Source organism: Molothrus aeneus, chromosome 6 (genome assembly GCF_037042795.1).
Source record: "Molothrus aeneus isolate 106 chromosome 6, BPBGC_Maene_1.0, whole genome shotgun sequence".
In the NCBI taxonomy this organism is placed as follows: Eukaryota; Metazoa; Chordata; class Aves; order Passeriformes; family Icteridae; genus Molothrus; species Molothrus aeneus.
Genome location: NC_089651.1, coordinates 47,125,764 through 47,139,166, shown reverse-complemented (window position 1 = coordinate 47,139,166; position 13,403 = coordinate 47,125,764). Strand labels below are relative to the sequence as shown.

The 13,403-nt window shown below is 43.5% G+C and overlaps 1 protein-coding gene across 1 annotated transcript in view; it reads right to left on the bottom strand.

The window, feature by feature from the left end:
* RIN3 (Ras and Rab interactor 3) overlaps positions 1-13,403 on the bottom strand; it is a 60,926-nt gene that overhangs the window by 23,652 nt on the left and 23,871 nt on the right. Inside the window, exon 4 of the mRNA XM_066552189.1 lies at positions 2,026-2,098. Within this exon, the coding sequence (XP_066408286.1) occupies positions 2,026-2,098 (73 nt within the window). The remainder of the gene's footprint in view (positions 1-2,025; positions 2,099-13,403) is intronic.

Below are 13,403 nucleotides of genomic sequence, written 5' to 3'. Positions count from 1 at the left end.
ATTCATAGACAATTTACTACATCCCTGTTATCAGAGCTCTACATTCACCATCACAGAGAGCTCCTATGAGCTGCCAGCAAATGGTAGGTCAGTGTCTTTTTATTACCTGCTTCTCTCAGAAAATTATTCCCTTTTTAACTTATCTTTTGACAGTAGCCTGGAAAATCACATGAACCATCTGAATGTGTATTTGACACTCAGAAATAACATCTCTAACAGGAGCTGAACTGATGCCTTGTGAAGGCTGACCTAGAACAGAGGCTAGACAGAGTTAAAGAATAAAGTGGGGATTTATTAAAAGGCCTGAATGGATGCACCTTGGGCAGTACAAGATCCCAGCCAGGGCTACACCCAAGATGAACCCAAAACGGTCACAAAATGGACACAGTCACAAGATCTCTCACTTTTAAAAGTTTTGGTCCATCAGCATATTGGACTTAATTGTCCAGTTACAGCTTTAGGTTATGAAGTCCCATCCCTCATGTTTTTCCCTCTTCAGTCCACACTGTTTATGCTCTTGGCCTGAAATTTGGGTCCGTTGTCCTTGGTTCCAAGCTAGGAAAGGAATTGTTTTGTCTATCTGCTCTGTGAAGAGAGCTTACCATCCCTTAATATGAAGCTCAGAACTACACACTACAGCAGTACAGAACCTGAAAAATATAAAAGCTAAAATATAAGGCATCAGATAGAAGAACTTTCCTTTCTTTCTCTCTTCTTTTCTTTTCTTTTCTTTTCTTTTCTTTTCTTTTCTTTCTTTTCTTTTCTTTTCTTTTCTTTTCTTTTCTTTTCTTTTCTTTTCTTTTCTTTTCTTTTCTTTTCTTTTCTTTTCTTTTCTTTTCTTTTCTTTTCTTTTCTTTTCTCAAGCCATGATCCTTTTTGCAGGAAAGCAGAAGTGAGCATATTTTCTTTGTCACCAGCCACTTACTATAAATGCCCAATTATATTTTGCATTTGGGCTGTTCTTTGCTTTAGTGAGAAAGAAATCATTTTAAGGGCCCAGGGGTTAACTTATGTCCATTCTATAGGGTCTATATTCATAGATGGCTAAATGTCTATTAACTGATGAGGGCAAGGTGGAGCATGGTTTCTTGTGTGCAGGTAGGAGTTGTGGCTCAGTAGTGCTGAACTCAGGTGGCTGCAGGAGCAATGGTCAGAGCAGTGGGGACTGGCTGGATAACTGACTGGCACACTGTATCCTGCCCCAGACACTGTTCCTACTGTGTGACTGATGTGACTGCCTTGTAAGCATATCCTGAATCTGCTCTCTCCTCTTAAAAGGAAATAACTGCTTGAAGAGTCATGTAAGTTTATATAGGGGAAGTCAAAAGTCTACAACCAGCTCACAACCAGGCCTGCTGCAGCAGGGACAGGGTAAGCAGGTGGAGGTATTGCTGCAGTGTGCTAAAGCATGAGGTACACAGATTAGAGAAGGCTGCAGACATCATCAGCTGGTGATCAAACTTTGCACTAGTGAAAATGACATTACAGGTCTCTTCCACCTCTGTACCCATTATTCTTGGTATTTCTGTGCTGAGCGAACAAACACTTTGTTTTCATTTCAAATTTTAGCCTAAGAAAATACATTGTCTCAGGTCTACTTTCCTTGACAGATTCCCCATAGGTGACAAAGTGCTTTGAGTTGCCACCAGGCAACAGTCCATTAGTAGGTTTGCCAAGTTGCTACCAGGTGTGTGTGTGTGTGTGTGTGTGTGTGTGTGTGTGCTTAAAGCTTTAAAGAAATAGTTACTCAGCTCAGGGCCCTTCTTCTTCCCTGCCCTCCTAGCCTCAGTTCTGTGCCTCTGCTCTTTGTGGAAGCAGCCCCATGGACAAAGCTTCCAGCTGCAGGGACAGCTGTGCTTGTGGGGTGATCTGGCCCCATTGTAGATACATCTGAAACACCTCTGGTCTGGCAGGCTGGAGAGTAGCAGGGGAAACAGGGGTCTGTGCTGGGACTGGGAACTGGGAAGGGCAGACCAGAGGGGAGGGCAAGATGACTGTGCCATGGAAGCAATGAATGCAACTCACCTGCTGACACAGTAGAAGGCAACCAATTTGAAAACATCCTCAAATACAAGGACAGATCCTTCCAGGTACAGGACTGGTGAAAAACAGAAAAGACAGTCAGCAGCTGATTTCTTTGAGCTATATGATAAAAAAATAACAGGTAGGTTTGGCTGGCACATCTTGTGTTCAGTCATGGGCTAATATGATGAAGCATAAAGAACTGCCTTCAAGTGGCCAGATGCAACGTGATTCTTCAGGGAGACACTAGAGAAGAAATATCTCAGCTTGGCTTTCTGAAAAGTTAGCTCAAAATATCCAAGTGTTTGACACTAGCAGAAACAATGGGAAGAAAGAAACCTCCCAGCTCACTTCCAAAGGGATCCTTACAAGCCCATCTGTCTCTAAGGATGTGCATATCTGCAATACATACAGGGCTGACCTTGTGACTCTCCATGCTGGAATCTGGTTTGGTCTGGATGGACAAAGTGCTTTGAAGAAACAAAAACCAGAAATGACTGTTTCATTACTGTGTGTGTGGGCTCTGACCTGGGTCACACAGGCAGTGTGAGCACAGCTTATTTGTATCTCTTCCATCTTCTCCCTCCCATGGTGTTATTCAGTGACTGCACTCCCCTTTAAGTGGCAAAATACAATCCACCATATTGCAGAGTTCTTTAAGATGAGCTTCTTTATAAAGACATGCATTTGGGCATTGTGTAGCCCAAATCTCACACGTTACTACAGAGCTTTTGGCTTTTAAACTAGAAAAAATTCACTGACTGGTAGAGAAATTTCACTGACTGATAACCCAAGGCAAAGACCTGGATCTGCAGGAGAGATGTGTCCATCTTTGCTTCACCCTTACAGTCTGACAAACTCTATGCCTGTTTGCACACAACATGGCCCCACCACAGACATTGACAAGGGTAAAGAAATCAGCAGTGGATTCTCAGAAATACCCACTTACTAGTGGGAAAGAACCATCTCAAAGCTGCACTCCAGAGCTGCCCCAGGAGCCTGCCAGGAGTCCCTGGGGAGCAGCACCAGCTCCCATCCCCATGGCACTGCCTACAGGCACTGTGCATCTTCCTTCACACTGTTCCAGGTCAGAGCTGGGGACTCAAAGCTCAGCTGTTGTGACTCAGCTTCCTCAGCCAGCCATGATTCACAGCCCTGTGAGCCCCCTGCCCTGCCTGCCTGGGGCTTGGTCTCCTGCAAAGAAGGGCCTCCAGCACCTGCAGGAAGGACACATCCACCTGGTCTCCTCTCCCTCACCTCTGTGCCCTGGCTCTTGTTTTCCAGCCAGCAGATAATCCCCCTGCAAGGAAATGCTCAAGACTGTCTCTTGTTCAGGTTCATATCTCATTCCCCAAACCAGGCATTTCCTCCTTTTACTTCTCCCTTTGTTGTAGCCCAGGCCCAGCAGGTTGTTATTTTGGGCTGAATACTCCAATGTAGGCATTTTTTATAGAGACAAAGACCGTGTAATTCTCAACAGTCATTCCTAGCATCAGCTATGTTGGATCAGCAGGAACAGTTTAACCTCCATGTATGCACTCAGACCAGACTGCATTGTGTAATTTAAAATGTACTTCAAGCAAAACAATCCCTTATCCCCTTTCCCTCAGTTTTCTCTCACAAGTGGAAAAATCATGTTTGGCAAGGTTCTTTCTTTTTCCATAGTAAGAATCATATTTCAGTCAGGGATTTTCATTAAACATCTACCATGAATAATTTCTGTAGTTTGAAACCCATCTGCTTTGCAGTTCTGACACAGGAAACAAAAATAAAGACAAAACCCAGTCCTGCTCTGGAGAATGAACCAAAAACCCAAGAGTCTGAATTCACTTGAATCTCCAGCTATTAAATAAAGCCCTTTGTACAGATGATGGTTTTAAGGGAGTTGTTTTTTTTTTTCTGTCAAGAACTACGTGCTCACTTTGGCATTCTGAGTTGCAGGTATCCATAACAGACCAGGCTGCACCTGTACATGCTCACATATATGAGCAAATTGCTTGGATTGGGACTATTGATTGCTTCTGTGCCAGGAAGATCTGCCACTAGGGAGCTTGAATGTCAGGCAAAGAAATATATTAGTCTGAGTGCCTCTGTGTCAGGAGTTTCCACATATAAGTGCCTTGCCACTGCATAGCTACTTCTCCTCACATATACAGTTAAATTGCATAAAACACCACAAATCACCAGGAATTATACTGCTAAAGAAGACTAGGTACAAAAAGCTGCTGAAGCTCAAGGACAGAAGTTTTCAGCAGGTGGTATATATAAATAGGACTGTCCCTGCTCTGGGAGGTCACAGAAGGTAACAAAACCAAGCATATTTCTCAGCAGGCTGGAATTCATCATACAGAGACCCACAGCTCTCCTGGGACATTTCTGGGCAGCCTGCAAACAAGTAAGAACAGATGGAAGAATAGTAAGAACAGTGCTTTAGATGTGTCATTACTCGAGGTACTAACACCATCAGGAGCAATGCTCAGCCCAGAATTTATTCTGAGCAGTGGCCATGTCAAGCAGCCTGCACAGAGTTGCCATGGCTACTTGGATCTGCTCCCAGCACAGCATCCATGGGGAAATTCTGCCTTGCAAACTCCTGAGGGGAACATCTTCCTTGGGAGAAAATGTAACACTTTTCACCAATTTTTTTTCTAGACACCTGCTGACACCAGCAGACATCACTGATAAGCAGAACTTTTCTTTTGGATGGCAGATGATGGGTTTGATAAAGGAACCTGTCTTGTGGGAATGGTTGCCATTCACCTGTGGAGATCATTACGTGCATCCTGCTGCATGTTTCTAATTCTTGGAAAGATGAAGAAAATAGCAATCTTGAACAGCTAAAAGCACTTTGCTGCCTGTTGGGGACAATATTTCTGCCCCCCAGAGCCATTGCTGCCTTCAAGGCATTCTGCTCTGAGAAGACAATCAGGAAGAGGTGATTTTCTCTGGCTGTGGGTGTGTTGTGGGTAGTTGGGGATATTTCATTGACATGAGAGCTGCTGCTTAGAGAGGGATTGTGATGCTGCCATTTATAGGAACTCATGACTTTAGCAGAGTCTACAAGCAGACATCTGCCAGACTGCTGTAATCCTGATGAAAAGTGCAGAGAAAAAATTCACCTTTCTTGGGCTTGTGAAACTAGATCCAAGGCACCTTAAGAGCAAGGAAATATCTACATCTCACCATAACAGTGCCTGAATGTCAAGAATATGATCAAGAGCAAGAGAAAAATAGGATGGGTTCTGTGAGCCAAACATATTGCCACAGCATATTAAGTTTTACCTGATATTTAGAAGCCCATTGAAAAATGTCACTTTCAGAAAATAAAAGGGGAAATGTGTAGATCAGTGGGCAATTTTGAGTAGTCTGAAACAAAAAGAAAAGTATAATTGAATTTTTCTTATGGTTGACAGAAGCAATACCAACATGAATTAGTGGTTCATTGGTGACTATACTCTGGTTTTGTGTCCTTTGGCAACTCAGTAAATGAACAGAACATGGCCAGGTTATGAACTGTTATACATATTTATGATTGTCTCATCTTCCTCTTCCAAACACCAGCATGGTCTGAAGAGTGTCATCTTTAGGCCAATCTGTATTCATGTTCCCTTTACTCTTTGGCTCTCCCCATCATTTCTCCATCCAGATGCAGATGTCTTTGAGTCACACTGTCCCTGAGCATTCTGCCATAATTTCCTCTCCAATTTTTTCCCCACAGAATTGTGTTTGCTAGTTCCATTGTTCTGGTTACATGGACAAACCAAGCCAATTTCATCTTATTGCTTACACAGGCTCATGGGACTCAATTACTTCAGCTTCTTCTTCTTCTCTAGTGGCACTGTAAGTGCTATCCACTTGGTTTTTCATTTGTTTTTGGTATCTGTGTAGTCCTTCAGAGACATCTGAATTCAAAGACACAAATTCCTTATTCTGCTGCAGTTATGTTGACAGAGGACTACTGAGAAAACAACCATCCTCAGGAGTCCTGTCTGGATGTGCTTAGATGTTCTCAGTCTTCCAGATTCTGGGAAACTGAGAGATTTATCATTATGGGTGTGATTCCAGTTTTCTGTTTCTATTTTCAGATTATAAATCCAGAGTGTCCTAACAAGAGGTGTTTTTCTCCTTTGGTATAAGTCTCTGTTTTGACACCACGGTTGCCATGACCTTTGCAGTAAGCAGCACAGGCCAGCTTTGCTGCTGTTCTACCCTCAGTGAGTAAACCTTGCTATGAGCATCACTCCAAGGCAGAGGCTACCAAAATTCTTACTGCCAGACACTGACAGTTCAGGTTAGCAGCTTAGCACTTTCCTGCCCATGGGGAAGGAGCCCTGGGTATTTTCATGGAGTGTTACAGTGACTGCTGTAGCCCCAAAGCTGAGGCTGTTGTGTCTGTCACGATTCACTGCACTTGTCCTACCTGCTGTGCTCTGCAGAAATGTGTGAGAGTGTGATGGAATTCCTTCTGGTTATTGTTCCAGTTCCCCAGTTCTGACCCTTATTCACACAATTGGCTCCTCGTGGTTTTAAGAGAAAGATCCTCAGCTGGATGGTTCTAAAGGAGGGAAATTTAGACCTTATTGGCAGAAGTCCTTAGTGTGTTTAAGGCACTCTTCTGCAACATCTCTGTTGGAAAGTTCCTGGTGTCTGTCTCTAGCATTGTTTCTTGTGTTATTTCTTGATGATCTTGTGGATGGTACTATATGGCCTTCTAATGCTGTGTTTTTGTAAAACACTGACACAGTTTATCTTTTTTCTCTTCTCAAGGCTTTTTTATTTATTCTATAATCCAGTGTCTCTGCTTCTTCCACATGATTTCAAAGCTGTAGTTTCATTTTTGGTTGCACAATTCTAGACTGTCCTGGTCAACCTACGTCTTTTTTGTCTTTCTTGTCTTTCCTAGTGTGCTTTACTTAACTGCCAGTTGTTTCTGTTTTTTTCCCTCATCAAGGAAGGGCTGAAACTTCCCCTGTTTGAACTTCTGCCTGAGTCTCCTGTTGTGCATCCAACTCTTGCTTTTTCAAAATATTTCAATTTTATGGTTTCCTACAGAGTTTAATCTTTCTGGCTATGATGAAAAAAAAATACCACTGTTTATGGCAGTTCCTGGGAAATTGGAACTAATAAATTATGAAAGTGGTAAAGTGTTAATGAGCTTGGTTGTAGAATATAAGAGAAACCTATTTTTAAACTATGTTCTTCACTAAGTACAATTATTTTGTGCTGAACAAAGTGTCATTAAAGAAGATGGAAATCACAGGCTTTTGTACTCTTCTCAGGCTGGAGCTGAGTAGAAGGGACACTCAGTAGAGATGACAGTTCCCCTCTACTCTGTGTGCCTGTTCTGCTGCTAAGATAAGGAGCTGTCCTCACACCTAACAGCCACAGGGGTCTTGGCCACTCCACTGTACTTTGGCTCACCCACATTCACCCAAGCAGATGGGCAGCACCTTGGTGTCCACTGAGGTTTAATGCCTTTAATTCAGTTTAAAATGGCAGTGCTGCCTGGTCTTGTTGTCTCTGCTGCAGGATGCTCAAGCAGGAATATGTTACAGGCGTTTTGCTGCTCTTCTTTGCTTCCTCCTCATTGCCAGCAGTGTTTCAGCAGGGTGAGAGGGTGCCTCTCACAGGTACTCCATGCACAGCCAGCTCAGCTAAAAGAAAAGTGTCACAGCTCCTCAGTGCTTTCCTAAAAGGTATCCATGTGGATAGCACTGCCAGCTATTTCAGGGATTAAGAGCAGAGCACATGCTGGAGAGCAGCTCTTCAGTTTCAGAGCCCTTTCCTTACTTGTTAGGTCCTCAATCCCATATCCAGGTATGGAATAATGTGGAAATTCCAGCGTTTCTTCAGCCAGAGGAGATCCAGGACTTCTTCCCAGGGGAATTTCCAGGACCAGATGTCAATGTGAGATACAGCTGAAGTTCTAGATGCAGCCACACAGGGTCTGCTTTTGCAGGAATAAAGTAGGGAATATGGCCTTTCTGAAATAGTGAGTTCTAAGGGGCACACCCAGGAGAGGAGGATAACATTCAATCAATGTGGACCCTGCACTAAGCAGCTGGGCAAGAGTTGGGATCATTGCTGGAGAAGTCACATTTTTGCAGGTCATTCAGCATCCACTTGTACGTTACAATGGCAGTACAAGATTTGTGCTGCCCACTAAAACTGTCAGGGCTGAGGCATGGCTGACAAGACAAACTTGATATAGATACTTGTAAGTTACTCTCAGAAGGCAAATTTCTTTGGTAAAACTTTGTGAAGCATTCAGATATATAAAGGGTCTCCCCTGTGCCTCATGTAACAGGAAACAGTGCTATGATTTGAAATTCTGGGGATTTAGTTCTTAGCAACAGTCTCCAGGTCCTATGGATAACTCTTGAGAATCAATCCTTATGTGAAAAATGGATGCTATCATACAGATGTATTTTATTAAAAAATGTTTTTCTCCATTTACTTTGGAGAAGAGTTTATTTCTCTGGCTCTGAGATACATTGTGAAGTACCATAGTGCTGAGGTTAATCATACAGAAAAAGGAAATTTGCCGAGTGTTTTAAGGGAAGACATTCAGTATTCAGAACCACGTTCTGCAAGAGAGACTTCCATGAAGAAAAACCTTCACAAGCAAGACAATTTCCAAGGGTGACTGATGAAAGGGAATAACCCACTTTGAAATGGCAGAGGTCAATATGGTGGACAAAAAAAGGAAAAAAAATACACTCCTGCTTCCTAGAGCTGCAATCCCACCTAGCTGACAGCCTGATGAAAACAGCTCTTTTGTTTCCTGCTTCTGAGTGGGATAGATTGCCCTGTCACTGACTGTGAGGGTCCTACTCAAGGGTCAAAGAGTGAGGTCCTTAATGCCCTCATTTCACTTCAAACAGTATCTTATTTACCTCATTTACAAATCTAAATGTAAATTACAAAAATTACAAATCTAAATCTCATGTTTATTCAGCTCTGTAAGATCTTTAGATAGCCCTGTCCAAGGATAAAAAAATATAATTTGTTTCTGTTTAGCCTCTGAGACAAGGGCACTTGTATTATGGGTACTGATTTAGAGTAGCTGTTTTAAAGCCAGTAAGCTTTTTGGGTTGTGTTCAAGGAACTAAAGAGCAGGGTAAGACAATATTATCCTAGAACAGCACGCATAGTCTCTAGCTCTGATTACACACAGATTTTGCATTTTGCCTCTTGGGAGTGAAAAATAAGGGGAAAAAAAAAAGCCAAAGTAAGGATTAACAAAGCTAACAAGACCCCGAGGGCTTCTTTCCAAAATGCTTTCCCTACAATCCCATCAGTTCAAAGCTTAGAGTAAAAATGAAAGTATTTGTATGGAGAGATGGGAGGTAACTGCTCAGGATGAGAGTTAAAAAAAAAAAAAGAATAAAGCTACCCGCTACAAGCAACCAGAATGTTTCCAAAACAACTTGTAAATCACAGAGAAGCCTGGCACTGTTCAATCTTGAAAAAGCAGCTGCACAAGTATTTAATGTTTTAAAATAAGCAGTGTGTCAAAGTGATGTGGAACTCAGCTCAAATGAGAAGGACTTGGTGAGGCTTTCTGCTTTCCTTATGCACATCTGCATTTAGGAGAGAAATTATGGACCTGCACAACAGGTTATAAAATGTGTCTTCATACCATGTTTTACAATATCCCCCAGGCCCGTGGTCACTGCTCTTGCCAACCCAAAATTCTGGGCTCCTAGCTCAGAGTAGTCTCCTGAAAGGGAACTCCTTGACTCTAATGCACTTTTCAGGGTTAACAGTGATGTGGATAATGGAGAACTCATCCTTGGCAGCCAGACTGATCTCAGGAAGATGTCTAGGTTAGACATCCTTAGGGGACTAGAAATCACTCAGTGTCTTATCTCGAATCAAACCACAGGCAGCAGACGAGACAAAGATAATGTCTCCTATGTCCTGATTACAGCCCAGATAGAGCTGCCCTTTGGTCTGGCACTGCCTGTGGAGGCAGACGAGTTCCAGCACCACCCCCAGAGCTGAAGGTCAGGGCTGGGGCAGAGCTGCCCAGTTATCCCATGCCATGGAGCTGACTTGCTCAGTGGGAGCTTGTCCATGCCAAGAAGCCGTGTTGGTGATGGCAGACTTTTCTCGTTAATGAGAAATATGCATAAACAGAGGAAATAAGCCCATGCAGAGCCCTGGGTGATGCAGGCAGATTGTTATCTGTGTCTGAGAGAGCCTCATCTGAAGATAACTAGGGTAGCTCTACATCTCATAGGCAGCAACAGGAACTATGTTAAGTGACAACATTCATCAGTCTACCCTCCTAAATGGCAAGGTGTCTGCCCAGAGCCCTCCTTAAATGCAGTTAAACTCCTTAAAATGTGAACCTGAAGGTTAACTACATGTTCAGCTTTTCCAGCCTCCCCTGCTAAAAATACACAAACTTTTACTCATCAATTTGCTAATCCTTGAAAAAAAAGTAGTCTTGGACAAGTTTTGCTGCTGCAATGTATGATTTGCTTAATTGAGATGGAATCAGCCAGTTTTGGGGAAAGAAGGGAAGAGGGATCTTCTGTCCCAGGGGTGTTGATAACTTGTTATTTTTTCCAGTACATTTCTTCCTTTTTCAGGCTTGTCAGTCCCAGAGCTGACAACAGATTCTTGCTTTGCTTCAATCACACGCTCCATCATGCAACAATAAAGGAAAACATTCCTCTTAAGTAGATTGGAAAAATTGACTCTCCACTCTACAGCAGCTGAACTGCCTGTCAGGCTGTACAAAAAGCATACAAAAGAAGTCTGAATAGCTGTGTTGATACCTCAGCACTGGACACTGTCAAGAGCTCAGCAAGCAAAAGGTCTCTCTGCAGCCCAGTAAATACAATCATGGCCAGGATGGCTTGCTCAGGGCTGGTGATGCACAGCTGGCCAAACCCCTTCAGCAACCTGTGCTTCAGCCCTCAGCCTGTAAAATTGGTGCCTTCCTTTGGAAAAGTCATCTGAATTCATCTTGGCAGGGAAGGGAAAGGTCAGCTCCCCATCCTGCTGCCAGCAATGCTCTGCCTCAGAAAGGTTGGCTGCTATGGAGCAATTTGGCCACAGTTATGGATTGACTCCCCACCCATCCCAGCAGTGCTTTTGCCCTGCCTGCAGCCTCCTCTCCTGGCACCATGAAGCAGCTCTGATGGCTCCTGTTTCTGTGGCCAGCCTAGAGCACATTGGAGGCTCATACAATCATTCAGCATTACAGGATGTGACCCCATCCTTGGTCACCTGCTGCCCCTTTCCAGCTGGTTCTCAGGCCTCTCTCTCCAGTCTGCCACCAACCCTTCCCAGTTACCTGTAGCCCCTCAGCCCTTTACCACTTTTTAATCCCCATTCCAGACTTTATTCCACATAACCCAGCATATGGTAACACCTCTAAGGAAGCATTTTCCCCCACACTGTCCTGCTTTCACACCCCACATCCACATTTCCCTCCTTCCCAGCCAGAACCTGCATGAGGCAGAGAAAGCCAGGGGCCAGAGGGGCTGAGGGCAGGGACATGGGCTGCTGACACATGAGGAATGGCAAGAGCCCTTCTTGTGGCAGCAGAAAGTTACAGTCTGAGCTCACATAAAACCTGACTCTTTCTCCTCAGGAGAGGGCCCATGCCCTTTCCCACCTACTTTATTGTACTCATGGGGCTGCAGGACCTTCCCTAGTTGCAGGGAAAACTGATATTTTTTCCTTATACACATAATATATATTCAGTAAAGTCATATTCTGTAGTGAACTTGAAGAAGCTGAATGATCTTCCTGACTCATAGACAAGTCTCCAGGGCAGTTCATGAGGTGGCTGCCAAGTCCTCTCTTTGCTGTATCGCTGAATGCCAGAATGGGTTATCAAAAACACCCACACACAACCCAAAACCACCAAAAAAAGCACCACCTTGATCTTTTCACTCTGTAATGTCAGGTTCAGCCTCTCATCTATTCAGAGGAAATCAAAGCTATAAATAGTCCTACCCTGCTTTCATGCCTCAGTTTACAGAATTAAGAAATCTTCTTTCTGGTATTGGATGTTGCAGGGCTTCCACTGAAGGAGGTCAACTGCTTTGTTTAAAGTGACCATTTCAAAAAGAGCTGTGGTACCATTACAGTGATAACAGAAGTAACCAAGTATATTTTCTGATGGGCCCTTCTGCCTGCAGTCTGATGAGCCAGAGATTCTTTTGGGAGGTTTGGCTTGGGAAGGGTGGAATGTACATTTACTCCTTGGATTGTCCCATGCTAGCTGAAAATTCCCTTCAATATCTGTGCAACAACAGTCCAGGAGCATTGCAGCGTTATTAACGGCACATGAGGAAGTCTATCTCAGCCTGCAGAAAGTTCAGCTCCCCAGTATGCCTAGGGGCATAGAATTACCCCTGGGGGGCATTACTGGGCCTTTTCAAGCAGGTACAAGTACCTGACAGGAGTTGATTGCAAATCTGCACTGATTAAATAAACTGAGCACGTCCTGTCTTTCCCTATGCACAAAGTGAGAAGAAGCTGAAGAAAGGAAGGTTATGGGTTTTGGGGAGATCACAGATGACACAGTAGTACAGAAAATATTTGTTTTATTTATTTTTTCACCATTATCCCTCTGTGAATCTTAGCAGTATTTCTTCAAGAACCTGGACCTTAGAGAATTGGAAGTGCTTTTGCTGCTCTACTGAGACATCCCTTCTGAGACCTGCTCTCTGCCCTTCAGCTCACCCACAGCCTGGCTCAGTATCACTTGTGGGATCCCTCAGGCTGGCAGGGACAGCAGATCTCTGGCCCAAAATCCTGTTAAAACCAGGACCATGAGGTCAAGCCAAGTCACTCAAGGCTTCATCCAGCCCAAACATTAAAACCTCCCTGGAAAATCTGCAAGTGCTACCCAAATAAATGTTTTTATCTTGGAAGTCAGGGTCAGGTATACCAGCCCACACACCAGTTTATTCATTTTAGCTATGAAGTGAAGGATCCCATCTTTCTGACCTCAGTCTGTACCACAGATTTCTATCCCCATCTTCATTCTAGTTCAGAAGGGATCCAAAATAAATGCAACTAAAATTATTTTTTAAATGGCAGATTGTCTTCTTATAGGTTGTTTCCCCATATATTGTGTTATTCTGAGAATTACCAAAATTGCAAGGTTTTTCTCTGCATTTGTAATGGTTATTTTTCTTTCTGGAAAAAAAAAATCTGCCTATCTTCAGTCTACTTCCTGATTCCAGGAGACAGAGTGTTAGCAAAAGGGCTTGCAAAACTGAGGAAGCTATTGCAAGAGCTGTCAGCACTTCCACAAAAATACTCATATCACAAAGTCCATCTGCACAACTGGCCCATTGCATTGAAGGAGTTAAATTGTGAGTAGGTTGCAGTAACTAAGCTATCCTCCT